At 37.4% G+C, this 24,744-nt stretch overlaps 2 protein-coding genes across 2 annotated transcripts in view; one reads left to right on the top strand and one right to left on the bottom strand.

Moving 5' to 3' along the window:
- The window catches only part of shank3a (SH3 and multiple ankyrin repeat domains 3a), a 378,305-nt gene that overhangs the window by 321,355 nt on the left and 32,206 nt on the right, over positions 1 to 24,744 (bottom strand). The window contains exon 2 of the mRNA XM_036585771.1: positions 22,442 to 22,568. The gene's annotated coding sequence lies outside the window, so the exon portion shown is untranslated. The remainder of the gene's footprint in view (positions 1 to 22,441; positions 22,569 to 24,744) is intronic.
- LOC118818524 (tripartite motif-containing protein 35-like) lies at positions 2,859 to 10,402 on the top strand. The gene is made up of 6 exons (XM_036585772.1): positions 2,859 to 3,260; positions 4,360 to 4,455; positions 4,545 to 4,775; positions 7,789 to 7,811; positions 7,894 to 8,012; positions 9,341 to 10,402. Exons 1-6 carry the CDS (start codon positions 2,859 to 2,861, stop codon positions 9,925 to 9,927), a joined length of 1,458 nt encoding a protein of 485 aa, XP_036441665.1. The 3' UTR covers positions 9,928 to 10,402.

The following is a 24,744-nucleotide window of genomic DNA, read 5'->3' as shown; positions in this document are numbered from 1 at the left end:
TTCTTTCTCAAACACACATGTATACACACCAACACTCACTTGCTTTCCTTTGTAAGCAGTTGAGCAGCTTTACGTTAGTTGTATGAGCTGTCTGTGATGTGTGATGATAAATGAGGGGAAATGGCTTTTCCCTGTTTGTTCAAATGCAAAAGGCCAACACAGCTTTGCAGCATCAGACAGCTGCTCCACACAGTCTGAACACACCACAGACACAACACTTCTGTGGTTGCATTTTCAGTTCCACACTAGGAAGCCATCCTCAAGCTCTAGTGAACAGCCGGGGCTCTTCCTTCATGTTCACTATTAACAAACAGATTTTATCCCATCATTAACACTTCAGTCTAAAGCAGTCTTGATAAGGCTACATGACACTTACATAAGCCTTTCATCACATCTAACCAAATCTATTATATACTTCTTTAAAGGAGCAGTTTACGATTCTGAAAAAAGATTGTTGATATTTGAACTCAACAGCAAAACAAACACACCCCTCCCTTCAATGCTCCTTCAGAAACTCCGCCCCAAAAATTTGTGGACGCACATTGTCAAGGCCAACATGCCTTTTTAGACCTTTGTGGCCATTAAAACCTTTGCAAATAGCATGATATAAAGTTAGAGTGAACAATGACACAGACACTAACGTAGCTAACGTTAGCTCGGTTGTGGGTTACTCCACTATGTCTATGGATTGAAAAATAGTTGTTGCTGCTATATTAATGTTAAAAATGTTGAATATATCACATTCAAGGCTTTTACTAACAAGTGTCAGTTGTCATAACACTAATGACATCAGAATTGACAAAAGCAGCCTTTATGACAACTGACACTTGTTTGAATAATCTTTATAAAACATTGGCCTGGTTGAGCCTGGGCCTGTCCAGATCAATCACAGGCTTATCCATTCAAATGGGGACAGAATACTTAAGCTGCAGTTTTTTAAATATCATTAAACTTGCTTTGTTTTCTGAGAGTGCTGTCACTCCACTATGGCCATTTAAAATTGTTATGCTCTCTGATGAGTTACACCTCCTTTTTTGGCCTCCAATCATTGCTTAGCAACTGTTGCTATCCACCACTGCTTCAAGCATTCAGGCGGTTATCTGTGTGCCAGTGTTTGTAATTGATGCTCCAGCTGTGGTCAAAAGACAGCTGTGGGACCTGCAAAAGTGAGTCCTTTATAGAGTGGAGTATGTCTTTTCTACTCATGCAAAGCCAAGAACAAATTTAAAAAAACATCACTGTTGTCTGAATTTGGTACTTGCAATTCTTGTTTATGACAAAAGCTAAAACGGGTGTCGAAATGTCAAAGCAAAACATCTACCTCAGTGCATCAAAGGATTATATAAATACGTATATAACGTATATAAATACGATTAATAGGTCAAAGTTTTAAGTTTGCTAATTAGTTTTCCTCATTTCAGCCATCTGATATTTACTCAGTTATACCACCTGGACAAACATTGTGCTTGTAGTGAGCAGACGTATACTTTAATGTTAAGGGTGTTTCAGTGTTGGTTGGGTTTATGTGAATCCAGCTTTATGGCTGAAGTATACACAGTCTTGTTTTTGTTTTGTGTAGTCTAGGGGGGGAAGCATTGGAATAGTTGGGGTGATGACTGCGATGCTGACAGGAATAGGCTACAGCCTGATGTAATGATGTTTTGGGACTTGAAAATCAACCAAGCTGGCCCACACGCTTTTTCACAGGCCTACACCACTTGGTTTGTCAGTATTCATGAGAAGCTTATGATAAATGTCACGTAGCCTTGCAAAGCTCTGTGCTGAAAACAACTGGATCTTTTATCTCTGTTGTAAGAAAACTATTACCCTATATCGTTTCTATATTTTTATACCATTAGAAAAGACCACACTGTAAGACGTGTTATTTTAACTTAAAAAGGTTAGTAACTATATGTCTTTATTTTTGTTCTAACAGTAACAGACAGAACAATGATCTGTGTGTTACTTATTTCAAGTTCAATAAACTCAATGGAAATCTTCCATAATGACTCACCTCTTATTGCAATATTTTAACGCAAGTAAAAAGTTAAAGTAAGTAAAGTTACTATACAATTGGTCACAGTAGTAATTTTCCATTTTTCAATGATTTAGAAAGTTGACACCGGCAATTATTTCATGTTATTTCGTTGTCACTATTGTGTTTGTTCATGTTAGTTGTTCTTGTTTGTCCCATGCATGCACTCCGGCCTTAAGACATTAATAACGTGCCTCCCGTATGTAATTTAGACAGTCACTGATGCAGACTTTGAACTGCACATGCTTGTTTGTAGGTATTTAAGATTTGAAATAGAATCTTTTATATTATTTTGTTAGTAATTCATTCTGTACCAATTTTTTTCTATACCCAGGACTAGACTTAGACTTGATAGAGAATTTCTTTTAATCAAGTTTTCATCAGCAGTAAATATCTGACCTGGGCACAGAACAGAACTTTGAACTGACTGCTCAACTGACTAAAGTCCAAATGTTGGTTAAGAGTCTTATTCATACTGGGACTCTTTAGGCTATTCTAGATCTTCATTTACCTGACAGTTTCCAGTCATCTATTAATGAATGAAGGCACTTCATAATTGCAGTTACTATAATGTCAAGGAATGTGAATAAAATTGGTATACACAGACACAGACACACACAGAAAGCGAAAGAGAGCCTTTTCAGAGTCCAGCCTTTTTGCCTATTGTAAAACCCCACCTTCAGACACAATATAGTAGAATATTAACAGAGGTTTGAGATCATACAACCTGTTCAAGACAGATGATCTTACAAGGAAGTCAAGTCTTACACACTGTCTGAAGAAACAGTTTAAGGACAATCAAGAACAGACTCTGGATAAAGAAATGGCGGCAAAATCATCTCTTTCAGAGAAGGACCTCTCCTGTATTTTATGCTGTGATATCTATGTGGATCCTGTGCTGCTGTCTTGTCGTCACAGCTTCTGTAAGGACTGCTGGGAGGAGTACCAGCAGACGAAGAAACCTCTCAAATGTCCTTTGTGCAGGAAACAATGTCCCAAAGGTTTTCCTCCCCTTAACCTTCAATTAAAAGTGCTGTGTGACAATTTTCGTCAGGAGAGAGACAATTCAGCAGTAAGATCTGAGACATTGTGCGGACTGCATAAAGAGGAACTGAAGCTCTTCTGCCTGGAGGACAAAGAGCCCGTGTGTGTAGTATGTCGGGAATCTAAACTGCACAGCAGGCACAGTTTCAGACCACTGGATGAGGCAGCGTTTGAACACAGGGTGAGTAAACTGCTGTACCCCAAACGCATTCACCTAAGACAATCCTGCATATGGATAAAAGCTAAAGCTAAACGGTAATGCTGTCCAATTAGAGCATCATTACTCATGCCATTTCACCATCCAGAACCATCAGTGATCTTACTAAATATATTTTGAGATGCTGGGTTCAACCAAGAATTGGGCAGGGCTGCCCTTATTTCTCTATACAGAACAAACTGTAACCTTGCGTTTTATAATAATATTTATAACAATTTTTTAGGTGTATCTGAGGATACACACAGATTTAGAACCAAACAACTTTCGTTCTGTCACTAGTTAATATCTTGATGGTGTGTGTCATGTTTTTTGACTGGGGCGGCATACTTTTGCATCGCTCGTTAAGTTGAACCCTGAGTGCAAACCAAAATGCAACCAACATTTTTAAAGGGGAATTCCACCTATTTTCCAAAATCTCTAAATAAATCAGTCCCTGAGATCAGTGTCATTCAGAGTGGTTTGATGTGAAATGGTTAACTGTAGAAAAACTCTTTACAGTGGTGGTGATAGGAACCAGGGGTCATAATGTCACAATGTCGCCATTTTATTTACTATCCAAAACCACTAGTGAACCTACACATGCCTTCTAAGATTGTATGTGATTATGGTAAAAAAAGTTATAAATATGAAGAAAAAACCTTTCTTTGGGAACTATTTTCGCCCCGCATATATCCCTCCGCCATTAATGGATTAAAAAAATGATTGAAATTCATTTAAGCCAAAACTATCATAAAACAATGACAACATAATGTGTCAGACATCAGGCAGTATATACTTAATCAGTTCAGGTAATAATTTTCCATGAGGGAGCTTTTAGAAGTATTAAACTCTTCAGATGTCTGGTTCCCATCACCAGCACTGTGAACAATTCTAATTGATTTCTTCGGAATGGAGCATTTCACACCAAACCACTCTGAATGACTTTGTTTAAATCTCCATTTAACTGTGCAGAATGTTCCCCTACTACCCCTCTTAATACCCTAATAGATTATCATATTTTTTGTTTTTTCCACAAAGCTATAAAATATGAAATGGTTTAATAGAACACACTTTCTCATTCCAGGAAGAGCTTCGGGCTAAACTGAAACCCTTGCAAGAGAAGCTTCATTTGTTTTTGAAGGCAAAACTGATTTGTGATCAGACTGCGCAACACATTACGGTGAGAAAATTAATATATTACGAGGCAATCAGTGATGCAATGGATCAATTAGCTCATCAAATTGTAGATGATAATGTTTTGTACATTAGAGCCAAGCTGAAAACACAGAGAGACGAATTAAGGAGGAGTTCGAGAAACTTCACCAGTTTCTAAGAGATGAGGAAGAAAACAGTTTATCCGCGCTGAGGACCGAAGTGAGGGTGAAAAGCCAAATAACAAAGAAGACTGCCAGCAGCATAAACCATGAGATTCTGAATCTTTCAGAAACAATCACATCCACACATGAGGAATTAGCATCTGATGACATCTCTTTCCTTAAGGTATTATGCTGTTTATGAAGTGAGAGCTACAGTGCAGAATGCACTTTGTTGTTTTGGCTCTGGACTCCAGCAAACTGAATGTGAAATGTAACTATGATAGTGAGGTTAAAATACAGGATGTAAGCTCTAATATAAACTATACGTCCAAAGGTTTGTGGACACCCCTTCTCATTAGTGTAGTGAATTCAGCTGCATTAAGGTACGTTCACTACTGACACAGGAGTTTGAATGCACACAGCTTGTATAGCCTCCATAGAAAAGCATTTATAAAAGAAGAGGATGCTCTGGAGCGGCTGCACATGAGCCTAAGCTTACCATGTCCAATGCCAAGCGTAGGTTAGAGGGGTATATAAAGCCCTTCAGCACTGAGCTGTAGAGCAATGGAACTGCGTTCTCTAGAGTGATGAAGCACCAACCAATACCTTTGGGATAAGGTGGAGTGCCATTTGTGATTCAGAACTAAACATCCAACATCAGTACCTGATTTACTAGTGCTACCACTGCTGAACGCAATTAAATCCTCAAAACAACGTTCCAACATTTAGTGTAAAGCCTTCCCTGAAGAGTAGAGACAGTTACCGCAGCAAAGAGGGGAAAATTCCTTTTTTATACTCTTTAATTTGGGAAGAAACATTGGATGAACAGGCATCCGCAAACTTTTGGCCATATAGTGTAAGTCTGAGTCTATACGCCCACACTGAGTGAACTATAGGAATCATTGCACTTTTTCCTCTTAATGCTTTTGGGGACCATAAGCAAATGGACAACTGGTCAGTTGTTTCTTGGCCATCAAGCGAGCTAAAAAGGGTCTAAAGAACTTAAACACAAACAGTTTATTAAACAAGAACAAGTTGGTGAGCTAAGCAATGGCAAACACACTGAAAAACTAGCACAACTATGTAGTCTGGAGAATATTTTCAATCTTGAAGGGAAACTAACTTTAAAGAGTTCTGAGCCTTAAAATTAGTACAGGTAGATGACAAAGATTATCTAGTCCAACAGAATGAGAAAAGTGTAGAAAAAAGGAATTGCTCTTCATCCCAACCAAAGCACCAGCAGGACAAATGCTGTGTAGAGAAACACAAGGCCAACCATAGACCTCAAAACTCTTTGCAGTAAGACAATAGCAGCGTCCCAATTCAGGGGCTGCATCCTTCAGAGGCTGCATTTGAAGGCCGATTGAGTCACAGGCGCAACTAGGCTGTCCCATTTCCAAGGCTCCATCATATGCGGCCGAGAAATGTGTCCTTTTCCATGGCAACAAAGGATCCAACGGGTGGATCCTTCGCCAGCCATCATATCCAGAGGTTCACTGCATGCCGACCAAGATTCAAGAACATGGCGGCATGAGCAGAGGAGTGAACGGCGGGTGAGGAGACTGATTCGAATAACTAACGATACAAATATTAAAAAAAAGCCAATGTGGTCTGAAGCAAAACTTATGCTAACGTTTCGTTTTAGGAAGCAAGGAGCAGACAGAGGAAAGCATTTCGGCTCTAATAAATAAAAATAAATAAATAAATAGAATCAAAATTTCTGGCTCTGCCTTTAAAGAACTTTAAAATAACTTTACAATAGCGGTGTTTCAAGATGCACCGGTAAGGGCAGGAAACAGGGGTGCTGTGACACAAACAGGATATCCACCATAGAGTAGACCATCTCATTTCAGGTCAGCCTTCGCTGGTCTACACAGCCTTTGTAGACCGTGTCCTTCGAAGGATGCAGCCCCTGAACTGGGACACAGTGTACGACCAGAAACATACTGCTACGCTACTAGTTTTTTCTTCGAAGTTGGTGTTCTTGTCTAACCAAGTCAGTCACCCCATTAGAACCCTACAGAGCACGCATTTCACTAACTGAAGACCAGATACAAAGCAATAAACCTTTGAAACAAGTAGAACTGAAAATGGCTGCATTACAGGCCTGGTAGAACATCAAGTGATTCTATGGATTAAGAACTTCAGACAGTCTTCAACTGCCAAGGATTTGTGACCAGTTTGACAATATTCCTTGAAAGGTGGGTTTATTGATATTTAAGCCAGAATACTTTTTGTAATAATTAGCGAAATCCTCACATTCTGACAGCTGTCAATAAAATATGTACTCGGAGGACAAATCTGGTCTTTGTTGCCGCACATGACTCTGTGAACAGGAGAAATGACAAGTGGCCCACCCAACATTTAACTAATAAAGGGAAAAAAGCATCTTCTGTCCCATCTAACAGTCAGAATAAGGAGGTGTGTCTACTTGCCTGTCAATTATGTTGCACATCCAAAGTAACTAACCTGGTTAGTTCTTCTAAACAAATACTACCAAGAATGCCATTCAATGGCTTACAGTGCCAAACGTACCAAGAAAAGAAAGACAGAGGAACAGAAAGACCCAGAGCAAATCTGAGAGTTAACATCGTACCACATCCCAATGCTGGAGAAAGCTAAGGGAGAGCTAAGGATGTGAAGAGAGAGGCTGGCCTTGCTCTGTATCTCATAGATAGAGGTAATTATTTTGCAATTTTGCTCAGCTTCTCAAGCTATCAAAGGGCAAAAAACAACAATGTTAGCATCAGCATTTAGGCATTCTAGCATCTGAGTTTTGGAGGCGAGGCTTTGGAGGGAGCTTTCTTGTTTTGTTAAGTTTCAAAATAGCTTCACTAAAATTGCCAAAAACAATGACCCTTTCTTTGTGATTAATGTGCATTCGAGCAATTACTTATGTCCCACTGAAATGGGGGGACAATGTAAAAAAAGGCTGTGATTCCTATATGGCTCACCCATACAATTGGAAATACTTTCAAATTAAAGCTGAATTCTGCATTACAAATTCAACATCACTGTTTCGTTTCAAATTCAATGCGGAGCCAGCGCAATAAGAATTGTGCCACTGTTCAATCACTTAATGACTGCACAGTGCAATAGTGTTTGGTCCACTGCTGCAATCTCATCAGACAGAATTTCATTACTCCTCTGTAAAAATGCAGGTGATAAAATATTTCTTTTGTTCCCCTCATATGCAGAACTATAAAGCTACAGTGGAAAGGTAAGAGAAAAGCCTCTTTCTGTGTCCTGACACTTTCTGAGTCACTTTTGACAGCATGACTGACTCGTGAATGTTATTCCAGCACTGAGTGTAAGCTGAAGGATCCAGAGATCCTCTCTGGAGCTCTGATCGATATGGCAAAGCATCTGGGCAACCTGAAATTCAGAGTGTGGGAGAAGATGAAAGATATAGTCAAATACAGTAAGTTCTATGGGCAGGTGATGATTTTAATGTCTTGACATGGTACTTGGTTTGTTGACACACATGCTATATTACTGTTTAAAATATTGGAATCATGTTTTGCTATTTTCAGTGCAATAATAACTTAGTGTAGATTTAAATTAGAAACAAGGCATCCAAGGTGGTATTGTGGTAACACTAAGATAATGAATGAGTTTGACAACTTGTTTTGAAAAATCATAAACTGTATTTCTACATACAACATATTTGTCAAATTATCTTCAAGATTTGATCACTTTGGAAACTACAAATTCTTCACATTATGTTTATCAATTTTATTAAAATTCTTAGTCATTCTGGACAGTACTGTGCAATAGTCAAGTAAGAAGTAGCTTACATTTTTTCCTCCTCACAATCCAAGTAATCTTAAACACATTCAATGATGCTGAGGTCTGAACTCTGGAAACTCAAAGATGAAAGCTTTAAGCACCGTTTATCTGTTAGTCTGACAGTTTTGGTGGTCTTAGACATTGTTCTATTTTCAGGAGTCTTATTTTCTCTATATCTTTTACTATTTTTTTGAATTACAGTTTTGGAGACTTCTGTTTTTTACTTATTTTATCTCAGCTTCCTTATGCAAGCGGACTGTTTGATATCTGATGTCCTCTGAAAGATCCCCTGAAAATGAATAACTTGTACATAATGGATGATTTGACTCTAAATTCAATAACTTAAGGGTGGTCTCTGACTTTTGCACAGTACAGTATTATTACAGTGGATTACATTATACAGTGGATTATCAGGTCTTGGATGGTTGTTAGGGGTCTGGTTCAGTTTTAGAACTCATTTTTTTCCTCAGTTATTTTCCTTTGCCGCTGTCTTTTCTTATGCAAGTGTACCATCTTATTTTTAATCTTCTCTGCAGTATCTCCTGAAAATTTAACCTGTATGGATGCTTTGACAGAAAAGTAAATAAATGAAGATAGTCTTTTGCAAAGTACCGCAAAACTCAAGGTTTTCTATATATATATATATATATATATATAATATATATATATATATATATATATATATATATATATATATATATATATATATATATATAGCTTCCTACTTGTTAATGGAAACCTATGAAGTTGCACAGGAACAGCATTTTAAAATAATTTTGTACATTTACCTGCAACCAGCTTTATATAATTAAAAGCATTTTCAACTATAATGTTTGAACTGTAGTATATCATCTCGTCTTAGTTTGTTTTGGCCGAGAATTGCACATATAAAACATGTTAAGAATCATACTATATTCTTCTTCTTTGCCATTCAATCTAACATTTTGTCCCTCTCTCTAGCTCCTGTGATTTTAGACTCCAACACTGCACACCAACGTCTCACCATCTCTGATGATCTGACCAGCTTTGTATGTACAGACGAGCCCCAGCAGCTCCCTGAAAACCCAGAGAGATTTGACCATTATCTGTGGGTCCAGGGCTCTGAGGGCTTTCACTCAGGAACGCACTGCTGGGATGTCGACGTGGAAAACTGCGAACAGTGGGCTCTAGGTGTTGTAACAGGGTCTATGAAAAAGGGTAAGACTTCCTTCAGTGGTGGCATATGGAAATGCCATTACGAGAACATTCTGTATGGATCCAGTTCCTCTGGAGGTCCCACCACTGTCCTCAGAGTAAGGGAGAGCCTGAGGAAGATCAGAGTGCAGCTGGACTTTGATGAAGGACAAGTCTCATTTTGGAATCCCATCAGTGGCCGCCATCTACAAACTTTCTTATACACGTTTATAGAGCCGGTCTTCCCGTACTTCTGTAATCGATGTAAACGTCATCCACTGAGGATTTTGCCGAAGGAGACCTCTGTAGTAATACAGTGGCCTAAGTACAGGACAGAAGAACTAGCTTACCTGACTACAGACTCTTCTGCTTAATTACATTCACTCTTGAAACAAGGTTCCTTAGAGGTTCTTGGCTTGGATATATGCTTCTAGATAAAAAGTTTAATTTTGAACATCACCATGCACCAGCAGGTAGGGAACAATAATATTAACCAGTAATATCATGTTTTACCTCCCACCACCCCCACCCATCATTAAGAGAACTAGCCCCAATACTGTATTTCACTCAGAAATACATTGTGTGGTTGACTTAGCATAAGCCCCTTTTAAATTATATCATAGCATAGAAACTCAACGAACTAAGGACTGCAACACAAAATATAGCAATTTTCCATTTATCCAAAAGTGTAATGTTGATAAAGGCAGAAAAAAAAGTTCATAATGCCCTACATGAACAGTAGCATGCAATAGTTTAAACACCCTTGCTCAAATGATGTTTTGCTGTTTTACCAAGTAAAAATAAATGTAAACATCCTCTATAGGGAACAAATGTAAATGACATTTTTCTGCAAACCTAATGCACAATTTCTATTATGTATTTAACATATTGAAAAAACTAAATATAAAATATGAACTGTGCCCATACCTTTTTGCACATGCCACATTTTATGTTTAATTTTTTCCTTATCCGTTAAATTCAGCAAATAAACATGAGCAGAAGTGTGTTCTCTGTAGAGGATGTGTACTTTTTCACCCACTAAGAAAAGAACATGTCATTTGAACAAGGGTGGGTATGACGGCACCTCTGCCACGAATGTATTTATAAAAAAGTTTTAGGCCAAGACCTCATCTCAAATCTATCGAAAAGCAGATCGGACAGAATATTCCTAACCACTGTGTAATAGTTTTCTGTGAGAGCTTTTAGAGGCAATAAACTCTTTAAACGTCTGGTTCGTATTACCACTGCTAAGAACACCTGATAAGATTCTCTAGAACGGTGCTTCACCTCAAACCACTCTGAATCATCATTTAACATCTTAATTATGCAGAACTTTGAAAAAAAACAGTGGAATTCCTCCGTATAAGCGCACATTCATAAAAAAGACTGCCACTGGACAGTAGAAAGATTTCTGACATTTCTATAGCTGTGTTTATGGTTGTCATTTTGGAAACCAGTTATTCACTCGTGTCATTTCATCCACAAACTGCTATCATCCATCAGAAACAGGAACGCTATATTACTCTGGATTATGGTATGGCATTTTCTCTCAGTGCGTTCACCCTCAATTGTGCTTATAGTAGGGTTATTGCTGTGTGTTTTCCATTTGCCACATTTACAGATGAAAATAACATAATAAACAGAGTGACATGCTTCAGAGATAAGCAATGTTTCTGAATTTTACATACTGCACACTTACATGTCCATTTTGACCAGATTTTAAACATATTCAATCAGTTTAATTAATATTTGAAAATCGTTCTTGTGTTGTCAAGCTCTTACTCTCATGTCACTAAGCGACATGGCAGTCTTTCTGGCATGAACGTGAGCGAAATGACAGCAGCAGCTCTGTAGAGCCTGATGAAAAGGGTACTTAGATCGATCTCCATTCAGAGAGATTGAGAGTTAGGACTACCACATGGGGATCTGCATCACGCCAGACACACTTTAGAGTTTCTTTTTGTTCAGTCTGTCACTCACTCATGTACACTCTCTTTCTCTTTAGTAGCCAATAATATGAGACAGTTGCATCATGCAGTAATGTAAGCAAGTCTTAAAAAAAAGTTGCTGTGTTTGAGTAATGTGAGTAATACAGTTTATACTTCCACCGACTGTACCCTAATTACATTTTCAAAACAAAATGTAGTAACACTTCCTTTTCATTGTCAATTCATTTCCACTTGTTATTCAATGAAAAGTAAATCAGAATCAGAAATCATCAGAATCAGAAATCATCATGAGGGTAACGTTTAGGATTAACACCAGCAGGGATGTGTGAAGGAGGGGTGCTGAATGGGCTGCAGCACCCCCAGATTTTAGGATTGTTTAAGTACAACTGCTAAAACCAATAACAGAAAAATAACAGAACTTTAAAATATTATGAGTACAGCAAAAATCCATATGTGCTTTTTGTAAGGTGGAGTTTGTATTTTTATTTTGTTTGATTTACAGGAATCATTCTACCGAATTGGTTCAGAGTTCAAAACCTATTTCAGGCTTTTAACTGACTTCAGTTAGTTAGCTGAACTCTAGATCAAAATGGTTTTGTTTTGAATGACGCTATACCTCAATTATCTTCATTCTATTAAAACAAATGATGGAATATTCCATTTTACCACTATATATTTAACTGTTAAAGATGTGGTGCACATAAAATCATAAAATTTTTCATTAAAACACAAAAAAGTTTACTTAATTGCAGAAAATATGTGTCTTGGTAGTGACAGTTCTTGATACACACTGACTTTCAGATTTTGGGACACATTTACTAAAAAATGGGATCTAACTGGTCACCACGTGGCCATGAGGGACAGAGATGCAGTCTCACTCTCCGCCCTAAAATGCGTCTGAAATAAGGCTCCTAAAACTAAAACTGTACTAAAACTCTGTTTTGGTAGGGATGTGAAAATATGGGACAGTAAAGTTTTTATTTTATTTAAAAATTTAAATCATGATAAATCTAAATTTCACATTCACTCTAAAGGAAATCAAAAAGACCTTTAAAAATGCAATAAATAAATAAATAAATAAATAAATAAAATAAAATAAAATAAAATAAAATAAAATAAAAAGATCAGCCACCTCCCAATAGAAAGTACCCTATAAGTGATTATTTAGCTTATTACTATCTCAATTTTTACTTTGGGTTTAAATAGATCATAAACCTCATAAATTTCTAAGATCTGAATACTTAATTCTTTTTGATTTAATATCTTTTTGATTTCAGTGCAAATAATTCAGTAGGATTGCCTGTCTGTTCAAAATCTGCAGTAACCATGCACTATTAAATGTATAGCTGCATTTTAGAGTGAAGTGAATCGCTTTCCTTGCCAACTATTTGCCGCTTTAGGCATGTCTCTACAACTCAAGCAGGAGTTGTAGGCTAGTTCTGTGCCCCGAAGTGGTCCAATGTCTTAAAAACTTTGTTTTCTAATAATATCACTACTAGTACATTAGCGGTTGCTGTCTCGGTTAGTGTACACCTGTATCTTATCGCCTTTCACTAAACAATTCAAATGAGAAAAGAAAAAAAAAATAGTATTTAGCATGATGTCACTGTGTTCATCATGTATATGCTAAAAATGTCAGCACCCCCAACTCAAAACATCTTCCTGCATCCCAGAGCACCAGGGTTAGGTTTAGGACCAGGTTTAGGTATGAGGTTGAGGTTAAAGCCGGGGTTAAAGTCAGTGTTAGGTTTAGGGTAAGATAAAATTAAGGTCAATCTAAGATATTTAGTTAAATACAAGTTAAAGGCAAGGAAAGCTTAGACAAAGCATCTTCAGTAAAAGTAAATAAAGTGTTACCAAAAACTGTGTTGTCCAAGAAACAGAGGTCTGAAGTCCTGTTAGAGCTGGATTAGTTTTACCAGATGAGGTCTGGCAATGTAATTTGTAAAGGATTGGACTGGATGATTCATACTCCCAATTACCTTAGATCACAGGTCCCAACCCTGGTCGTGGAGCACCTCCCATCCTGCACATTTTTGTTTGCTTGCTCTTCAACTCAGTAAGGGCTTCTTAATTAGCAGCTTCTAGTTAATACCAGACAGAATAGCACTAGGGTGGCAAAAGTGGGCTTAGTCAACTTACCAAATGCTGCAGTCCAACCAGAGGTGGATAATTCAGGTCCAGAAAGTAAAAATCCTCCTCAGTATGTTGTCACAACTGCTGGGTTTAAGCTACTGAGAAAAGCCAGACTCTGGGAACAAAATCTCAAGGATTTTTATTTTCTGGACCTGATTTTTTCCATCTCTGTCCCCAACAATGCAGAAACTGCATTGCCTTGCAAGAGGTACTTTTTTTCTCCTTCTAATTAGACCATCAGCAAAAATGCAGTGTAAATGTAGATTACAGTAGTCATATTTTGAACTCTAAGGTACTGTGCCAATCAAGCTCATTTTTTTGCAGTAAGCCTTGTCTTCAAGTCACCAAAAAACAAAGGTAGTGTTTATTATTGGGTTTTCTTATTACATTACCATGACTGATTCACACAGGATTACTATTACTGAAGGAGCTCCAATGTTTGATAAATTATAGAAGGTAATTTGCTCCAGAACTATTACATTGCAAATTTGGCACAGATTAAATTCATGGCTCTCACCAGTAATCACTCAAATTACTGCACCTCCTCGTGTAAACCTAATCCAGCTCAAATAGGGCTTAATATTACATACGTGTTTCATATGATCACAATGGAAAAAATAATGCATTGAACTTGCTTGGTTCAAAGTGTGCATCATGTGAATAAAATATTACATCAACACAATTATTTTTGTAAAAAACTGAGTAGGTGTGATATTGCATTCATGTTGAAATGATGCACATATTGGAACCAAGAAAGTTCAGTGCCTCACTTTCCTCAGTGTATGACTGATTTGTGTAGGAGACTTTGAGAATTTAAAAGTTTAAGGAATGAGGCTTACTCAGCAGTGCAGGCAGAATGCCAGCGGCACTGAAAGGACAGGTTAAGGTTAAATCCAGTCAACACAAGTTACAAGGAAAGCATACTTGTTCACAGCCAACATCGGATTTGTGAAGCAAATATTAAATCCCTAACTGTCACCTTGCCCAGTAGCTGGTAAAGGGTCTGGCAACTGGACAAATCAAGATTTTACCTGCAGTCACTATTTCCAGAACAGATGACCGTTATTTTGCCAGCAGGCCATGATGCACATGGATGCCTAATTTCAAAGCCACATGTAGGGCACTATAATTAACCATTCCATCATTTAAACCTGCCATAATGATAGTTTACTAACAAAAGTGCTAGGCTGAATAAAATTATTATTATTTTTATTCTACCTTGACCTTGTATGAACATGTCATGAAGCCAAGGAAGACACATCAAGTGGAGTGTTTAAGGATATAGAAACACTGAAATGCTCCTTGAGGAAATAAAATCTCCTTCCCTGACTATCGCAATAAGGGATAATTGACACAAATGTAGATATTTACTGACTGGAGGTGGGACAACAAACACTTCAGTGAGTGACATTTTTACTGCTGATAGCCTATATATTGTTCAATAGACAAAGTGGCCTTGGTCTTGCCAAAACATTCTAAAAATGAAAGCTTTCAGGGCCACATAACTCATTCAGCAGGTGATTCTGAAACTAAAGTAACGCTTAAGTTTACTTACAAAATATGTGAACCTTTAACGCAGAGGCAAATAAGTGCCTTTCTCTGTCTTTTAACCCTTTTCACAGGAGCAATAAAACGCTATTTGCCTGTTTTAAAAGGTCTTTGGGTTGACCCGTCCCTTGGTTGAATATTGTATATTGGAATATTCTGATAGAAGTGTGAATGATTGTATTTAACCGTTAAAATCCCAGGCTTATTACATACTAAGGCTTATTATTCAGTAACTACAGGGACATCAATGCAAACTAGTTGCGCTATTCTTAGGTTATAGAAGTGTTCACTATGCCCAGTAAGGACATAATGCATCATACCTACTCTAGCATTAGATCCAAATATGTTAAAGAGAGTATTGCCAGCATCTCTGAATGCATCACTGGTCACATGTTAGGAAAGATAAGGTTAAAAAGTGACTGGATTCCTTTCTGTAACATTCAAAAATTCTCTACATGTGCATCAAGCTTATGAACCTTACAGGTGCAACAAAGTATGGGAATTCCTCCACTGCTTCCATAAAGGTGTGCATCTTCTGAAATCAGAGGCATTACGAGGAAGTACACGATAAACCTTTCCTTATCAAGCTAAGGAATTCCAGCAGCTCTTTATAAGGCTTTATATAGCTGCAAAAAACATCACTTAGCACAAAGAACATGTGAACTCAGTAACCCATGTACTGCCTCTTGCCAAGCTCACAGATCTTGATCTTCTTAATCTCATTGTGATTCACTGGTGTTGGCACTTGGTCCTGATCATTTGGGAATACCTCACATTGCCAGTGAACACTGAGCAAAAGTCTGTCTGAAAGGTTTCTTTTGAAATCTTCTTTCAAATTGGTACCTTTCAATATGAGTTCTAGTTGAAACTCCCAGCCACCCCCCCTGATTTGTCTGGCCAAAAAGTGAAGAAAAAGCTGTGGTCTGGCGCCAACAAAAGCACAGAGTGATTTCTCACACAAATATGCGCACACACACACACACACACACACTTAGAGCACTCCTGTCTGAGAGGAATTAATTAACAGGTTCCATTAGACGACTGATTGTGTTAGCATATATTGTTCTGATTGTCACAGAGAGAGTGAAAGTGTATGAGCGAGCAGAGTAAAGCAGTAATAAGCTGATTGCAGTGTGCTTCAGTAAATAAAACACACTCAGTTCAGTAGAGTGTGCCAGAGCACAAAGAACAAGAAAGGAAGTGTGCATAAGGAGCAGTGAGAAGAGTCACTACTGATTATGTTGTAAACCATGTACTCTTCCCACTATTTTGATGATTAACTGATTAATCAGTTTTCTTAAAAGGCCAAACATCAAAAATAGACTTGACCATTTGAACAACAAAAATGAACAAGAACTTGAACAAGAACAAAGCATAGCCTTTCAAAGATGCCAAAATACTGAAAAAATAGTTAGTTGTGTATGACCTATTACCGGCGGTGTAGTAGAGAATGAGTATTTAGTGAATTGTTAACATTTGTTAAAATATTTACAAATATTAAAGTTAAAATAAGATACATTTTTCATATTTTCAAATAATAAAAACATATGTAATACATACTGTAAATAGAAGAGTTCAGTCATTTTCATCACGCGATAGACTTAATATAAAACGGCCTACAAAAACAACTTATAATTTAATGCAAATTATTTAGCATAAACAGTGATAGTACCGTATTCTAGTTGTGTTAGGTAGTGTGTGTACAGAATATACAATTATATATATATATATATATATATATATATTGTTGACATTTCTACACTTGAGCTGGCTAAAATACTTGCCAACCAATGCCAGAATCGATGTGCCAACCAACCCCACCCATATCAGGACAACACAGAGTTGAGTTTTGTGGGTGGGGTTGGTTGGCACAGTATCACTTACTATCCACTTTCAAATCATAGTTCATAGTAGTAGTAGTAATAATAATAATAATAATAATAATAATAATAACAATAATAACAACAACAACAACAACAACAAATTATTAACAAAAAATAAAATATTAACCTAATAACCTGTCTTTAACTCGGCATTCTATTTTTCTGAAAGCAAATGAAAGTACTAATCTATTTTTCTTCACTTTTTTAATCTTAAGTGTGCATGAAAAAAAAACATTTTTCTGCATGTTTTTCCTGTTTTAAGGCACTGTTATTAGGCACTGGTATTAGGGCTACTGTAGTTGGAAATTTAATCAATTAATTAATTAAATTAATATAATTAAGTCAATTTTTTTTTCGCTGATTTTAATGACGTGAAGTGCCACCAGGGACCACTCCCTCCTCCTCAGTATGGGCCTGAAGACTGCCAGAGGGTGGCCAAGTGGTTGAGAAACCCTAACTAAACTGCAGTCGTTTTTATGTTACACTTTTGTTCACCCTACTCACCTCGAAATAAACACTGTTCCAACCAACGCTGTTCTCCCCTACTGTAAACCAGACCAGTAGAAGAAAAAAAAATATGCATTATGACAATGTAAACTGTCAACTAAGTAGATTCATTCACTGAGATTCTTTTCCCCCTGTTTAGTAATCAAGTTTAATTGATTAATCGAGCCTTTGATGAGATCCTGATACAGACAGAGAGTGCCAGGATAAGAGAGTGAGTGAAATAGAGGAAATGAGACACAGAACAAGAGATACTTAGTTAAAGAACAAAGAGACGAAAGAGACTGTATGTAATACGAAGCCCAACTAGCGTACAAGTACAGACACTTTCACAGCTTAGTCCAAAGCTGCAGCAGGAAGACGATGAGAGGATGTGTGTGTGTTTTCATGTGTGCTTTAGGCTGCAGCAGCCAGGCATACTAAAACCGCACGGTGGACAGGCCTGCCGGTAACCATGACGACCCCTGTGCATTTCTGAATGGTAGTGAAAGAAGCTTGAACCATTAAGAGACAAGCAGCTCCACTTACCTCTGAGGACACCCCCCACCCTTCTCCCTCTCACAGACACACTTCTCTAACTCAGTACAGCCCAAAGGGGGTGGGCATGGGAGGTCCTGGTAGTTTGAGTGGTTACTATGGAAACTACAGAGGAAGAGCCCACCGAGGGAAAAAACAAAACCGAAAAGCAATAAAAGGAACAACCTTCGATCACCCCAGGAAACACTGTCTGCTTTTATGCAAACACAACAGCATTACTAGCTAAACATGAATTATTTGTAGCCAAAGTACTTGCAGACACTGAAATCCGTTCAGTCTTGAAAGCAGCATTCATGCCTCTGACAGAAAACAGTAATTTCAGTCTATAGGTTCAGCAGAAACAGTACAGTAGTAAACAGTGTTCTCTATGAATGAAACGGATGAGTCACTGAGAGAGAGAGTGAGTAATGCTGAGGCTGCTCAAGCCCAGATTGTGATTGTGGAGGCTGTTTAAGGGGCTTTGGCTTTTGTGTCTGAGTGTGTGTTGTGATCATCCTTCTTCTGACTATGTAAATTCAGTTTCTTACTCCGTGCGGAAAAAGGGGAGCAACTGGGAGCTAAAACCTACACCAGATATGAAGAAGCCTTATAATTATTGGCCTAAAGCAGTGAAAAACCCAGATTTATTTTCCTCAACATGGAACTTGCCTTTACAGAGCAGGACTTAGGTTGGAAACAAGCTGGAGTGCTCCCTTAGGATTGTTTTAATATGCCCTTCATATTTTGAGTGTGGCTGTGGATATACACCCACCAGCCACTTTACTAGAAACATCAAGTGGTAAACAGTAACAGTGTACTTTGTTACTGTACTTAGGTTATTTTTTATTTTAAGTATCTGGACTTACAGTATTTTCATTTTTTGTATTTTTACTACATTGCAAAGTAACAAATATTTTACTTTTTACTGCATTACTTTTCACATGGTTATTCAGAAGAAACTTGATGTCAGATGCTTCAAAGCAAACCATTTAGGGCACACTTTTCTCTAAACTCCTCCCTTAATTACTGATTGTCCAGTCATACTTTAGCAACTTTAAAAACGCCTGTACACCTATGACTCGCTTTAAGTTTATGTAGTAGTGTTGTGTGGGGGTATTTTTATATCACACAGACGATATTCTAGTAGTGTGGAGGGAAGAGTGATTATTTTGTAAATAACATTTTCCATGTTATTCTGTAATTGCTATAATAACTCACAGTACTTTTAGTTTTTATACTTAAGCACATTTAAAAGCAAGTGGTTTTTGTACTTCAATTTAAGTACAAATTGCTGATGCACTGAAATGAAAATGTCAGGCCAAATCCAAAAAGCGGAAGAAATCTTTGCTATTTTAGCTGAATAAAGATAACTACAGAATAACAATAAAAAATACACTAATTAACAATCAAATCTGTTTTCAATAGGACAAAACTAAGCAGACAATAAAACAATTTATATAAAATAACAGTATGTAGGCTACAGCGTGTGCCACAACATCCTTAACATCAACAATGGAGAACGTTTGGTGATCCACGTAATGACTTCCATTATTTTTTGGTATACATCAAACCCTGAGGCTACATGTGGCATTGACATGCAAGCAGGGACTTTCCTTTCTGCTTCTGTTTTGCTGTATTCTGCATATCGAGCAGGACATGATCAGAACAGAACAGAACATAAACATTTTTTCCCCACTGTAGCGTTTTTATTCAGTTTCTCGTTTTCACCATCATTCAAATTATTTAGTAAGTTAAAATTGGACACTTCATTGTAGTCCCATTTAATTGGGAATTGGGATTTTTGGGACAAAATTTTAAGCCTAGCTCATTCATCACTGGTCAATTTCTGACCAGAGGACAGATGTTGACTAGATATTACGTGGATGGTAGACCATTCTCAGCACAGCAGTGACATTGACATGTTAGTGCTTACAATGGCATGTATGATGTTGGTATAAGTGTATCAGGCACAGGAGCACTGTTGTATCAGTGTCACTTCTAGGGTCAGAGTGGTTCACCACCAAAAAAATTCAGGCAAGCTCTGAGGTCAGAAACTGACTAATAAAAGGTCAGATGGTTAACATAAATTTTCCATCAACAGGTGGTCTACAGTCTCTCTGCACACCAGCACGTTGGATCCACAAGGGAAGGGTTTCTGATAAAGTGAACAGTGAGTGTATATCACCGTTATATTAAAATCTTTTATATTTCTTTTGAACCAAGTGCGACAAATAATAAAAAAGCTGGTTTCTTTTCGTCTCCTCTAAAGTTATCTTTTTGGAGGTTTTGTTATGACAGCAACAATGTATGATGAAATATATCTAGCCTATAAAGCCTGTCCAGAGCTAGTCATGATAGCATTACTGAACAGGAAAATCACTGCAAGGATTTCAAACTGCCCAACTGAATGCTGATAAATGGTCTTCTTTCTTCCAGATCAGACGACAATAGGCTAATAAATGGCCATATGTGGATCTGTGTATTCAGTGATAGCACAGACGCCCTGATGCCTCTCTCACTCTAAGCACAATGAAAGCGTCATCACGTCCTCCTTTCTTGCCTGGTGTGGCATTAATTGCCCATTATGAGGGCAATCTAAGTCATCAGCTGAGACTTCTCATACTGATGAGCTAAAACCCAGAGTAGAGATCAATAACAGCCTCTTCACACTCTTCTTCCTCTCACCCAGGACCCTACCCAACCACCAATGGACCAGAAATTAAACTATACTGCGTATGGTGATCAACAAATACATGTTTGTCATTTTAGTGCATTTTTAATCAATATAATTATCATACTTGTGTTTTAACTCTGTCCTTTGGAAACAAAAGGGTTAAATTTTTGAAACGGTCAATGGAAAATGACCCAGTCAGGATTTTTGTCAGTGGTAACTAAGCAGATACAGCCAAATAAGCTCTCCCATTGCTTATGACTAAGGAGATTAGCTACTACCTTAATAAGAACTGACAGTGAGGTCAACCACACACATTTTGATTTTTTTGAAAGGGGGAAAACTCCCTAGGCCCTAAGTTCTTCATCCTGACAGCAAGTATGAATGGTAGTCTGACAAACATTAGGAACTTGTAAGAATTGCAAAACAGCAACAGTCTCACAGAAAGAGTTCTTGCAAACCTGCAGCTGTGTGTAAAAGTTTGATTATCACTGGGCAAATGACAATTTTTTATTTTTTTAAGTGAAAACAAGTAAACACAGTCTCTGGGGCAAACTATTTTAAAAACAATCTTTTTCTACAAATATTAATGCACACTTATTTTATATATTTGATTAACAGAAAAAAATTACAGTAATTGTAGCATGCATAAATGTTAGGACAAATTGTAAAGTCTCAGAAATTTAGTTATTAGCCCAATCTGGAATTGTCAAAAGTTGTCTGACTCCTAAAACCTTGTGCTAACACTTAACATTGGGCTCCTCTAAGCAGTTGGCTGAGGTTCTAAATTTAAGGTAACTGATACTTTAAAAGCCGAGAAAGAGATATTAAACGTGGGACATAAACATGATCTGCATGTAAGAGTCATCAGACGTTCATGTGAATCACTGTTAGCTTAGCGCTAACATACTGTCAGAATCCCATAGGGGTTCTAACATAAATTAGCCTTATTGCAGAGGTGTTTTTTTAGTTTTGACATTATTATGATGATGATGATTATGATGGACAACAACACCATTCTTCTTCTTCTTCTTCTTCTTATTATTATTATTATTATTATTATTATTATGTTTAAAAGATATTTAGTAAAAAAATAAGGTACAGAAGGAAAAAAAACTAATTTTATATAATAAAATAGAAAACACATTGACTGAAACAAAAGTGTAAAATTTGGTAAGTGAAAATAAAATAGAAAAGAAGTATAAAGATTAATGTGTAATAAGTGAGGAAACTGCTTATGTGAGAGAACTTCCACTGCGACAGTGCTTGTTTCTCAGTGAGAGCTTTGGGTATTTACTGTATACAGAATCAATTGTTCGCTAGGTGGTTATTAAGTCATTATGCTCTTGTCTTAATCGTAAAAGCAGATCTATGCACAGACTCAATAACTAGAGCATGCTGCGGCTATGGCAGATCATTCATAAATCTGAATTAGCAAACAATTCTGTGTGATCTGATGCTGTTACTTATTGACATTTAGTGCACTTAGCATTCAAATTTTGATAATTAACTTAGACTTGTTAGTTACCAGAGCTAGACGGCTCCAATGCATGCTTTGAGCATTAAAGCGGTAGGAATCCCATTACGTACAATCAGACACCCTTTTTCAACGATTTTATGGGTTGCTATAGCAACATTCTTTCAAGTGATGCCTAGATGAGGGCAAAGCTTTCTCACTTACTTTATTTTTTTGTTTCCTGTGGGAGAGAGAGCACTACACCCTCATTACAACCACACACTGCTTTCAGACGGTGCGTAAACAGACCGGCAAAATACCTCCTCCTCACCATCAGCAGCCCTGGAGTGACCTGAGGAAGGGAGGTGAGAGAGCGTAACATGCAGGAGAGAAAACGAGAGCGCGTAAACTGGCACAAGGAGCAGTCATTAAGTATTTAGATAGCTAGAAGTGAGCAGGCCAGTGGAGGCCTATAAAAGATGTAGAGAGCAGAGAGTCTCTGAACTCATTACTTCAGCTGATCATATTTCCGCCTCTGCTCTGTGCACTGCCACTGTGCTCTCAGGAAGGAGATCACATTCGGGATCAGGAGCAGAAGATCCAGACACAGAGCCAGTCTTTACGCACAGATCACATTCATACTGGATCTGCAGCTGAAGTGGATTTTAATACTTGAGAGGCAAAACAGCTATTACACACTGTATTACTGCTGTTAAAAATACCCTCAATCAAGAAAAGGGTACTTGAAAATTCTGTCAATACAGTGAAAAAATTTAACTTAAATTTTACTTACTTCTCAAAATAAAACAGATCTGGTTCTGTAAATTGCCTTATAATCTTAGAAACAGTAAATAATTAAAAAATATTACAGTATTAAATTTAAAAGTATGTGGCTAGATTTAGGCAACAATAATTTAACCTGGTGTCATTCATAATCTAAAACAGAGCTGCATGATACTGACATGAAATGCGATGTTTGATAAAGCTGTTGGATATCAGTGACAATATGGGAAGCGATAAATTACTATTAAAATAATGTGTTTCTGACTGGATGTAATGCAAGTGCAGATATTTTTTGGGATGTGTAAACAGAAATCTAACCAACCTCTCTTTACACCCCTCTTTAAACAAATGACAAAATACAAAATTACAAAAGCACCATTAATAACATCAAATACTAACAACTACTTACATCAGAACTGCACGCACATTTTTTTGGGCACTGAAGGGCTGAGAAACAGTCAGCATTACCTCAACAGCTTTTTCTATAAAGGCTACAAAACCAAATAATTATTTTTTTATATATAGACACAAGAACAAATACATTTTGTTGTTTCATTTTATTTATTTATTTTTTGTTATTCAATACTGTGATATCAGACACGTCAGGTTGTATTTAGTTTTAACATTGTTCATGCTTTTGGTTGAGTGTAGTCAGTCGTATTCTTAGTCTGTCCGGGACTCTTGTTTTGAAGGACTCTGGGGGGGGATTAGGGTCATTGCTGCACTAACGATGTGTTCATCACGAAAACGCATATTGCAATAACAATAAAAACGCTAATTATCATGCAGCCGTAACATAAAATAGGCAAAAATTAGCATATGAATCAGGTTTTAAGCATTTTCTTAAAGCTCCATTTGGTACAAAATCAGATTTAAAACCTGATGCTTGCCTACAAAGCCAAAAACGGACCAGCCCCTCCCTACCTAATGGCAATGGTCAAAACTCAAACTGTACTCAAGCCCTTCGAGCTTCAAGTACAGCTCGGCCGCCATACCTCAAGATGCGTGGAAGACAAGCATCAAGACTTTTCTCTGTACTGGCACCCAGGTGGTGGAATGAACTCCCACTGGCTGTTCGAACAGCTGAGTCTCTCACGGTCTTCAAACGCAGACTGAAGACTTCTCTTTATACAGCACTTAAATGAGCACTGAGTTAAGTATTTATTGAAATGTACTGCACTGCGCTGTGTTTAACTCTGCTTCTTCTTCTCTAAGTATCAACATGGGCTTCTGTTTCTAGCAGTATATGAGTCCAGGACTGGCTTTCTCTCTAACCTTTATGTAACTAGCAAAGATACTTTCTCTGAGTACACAACAAAGCACTTTGTAAGTCACTCTGGATAAGAGCATCTCCTAAATGTTGTAAATGTGCAAACATTTTCTTGAAGTGAGCTCAATGTTAGGGAGGTTTTCCCTTTAAATAAACAAAGATGTCTTTAAAATGGTTATAAAGGAATTGTTCATCAAAAAAATCTAATTTACATGACTTTCTACTTAACCCAAAAACGCAGCCTATCAGCCAAGACATGTTTGGTGTCCAGCAGCCAAACTACAGAAAATTCTTAAGTCTGAGATCATATCTTATCTGCTTTGTTGCCATGGCAACGTCAGTTAAGACTGAATTTAGGACAGAAGCCATTACAGAACAATAGTTCTTAAGTCTATAATCTTATCTTATTTCCAGATAAGAAAACAGTATTACAGAAACATCCTTAGTTGCCAAAATAGTCTAAATATTTTCTTAA

The sequence above is a fragment of the Colossoma macropomum genome, unplaced genomic scaffold (assembly GCF_904425465.1).
Source record: "Colossoma macropomum unplaced genomic scaffold, Colossoma_macropomum, whole genome shotgun sequence".
Classification (NCBI taxonomy): Eukaryota; Metazoa; Chordata; class Actinopteri; order Characiformes; family Serrasalmidae; genus Colossoma; species Colossoma macropomum.
This window is presented reverse-complemented; position numbering and strand designations above follow the sequence as displayed.

What these genes read in the sequence shown, in the direction of transcription:
- LOC118818524 (XM_036585772.1), top strand. Translation starts at nt 2,859, where the DNA reads ATGGCGGCAAAATCATCTCTTTCAGAGAAGGACCTCTCCTGTATTTTA. An exon ending in AGGCAGCGTTTGAACACAGG is followed by an intron (nt 3,261 to 4,359) that starts GTGAGTAAACTG and finishes TTCTCATTCCAG; the next exon opens with GAAGAGCTTCGGGCTAAACT. An exon ending in ATGACATCTCTTTCCTTAAG is followed by an intron (nt 4,776 to 7,788) that starts GTATTATGCTGT and finishes CCTCATATGCAG; the next exon opens with AACTATAAAGCTACAGTGGA.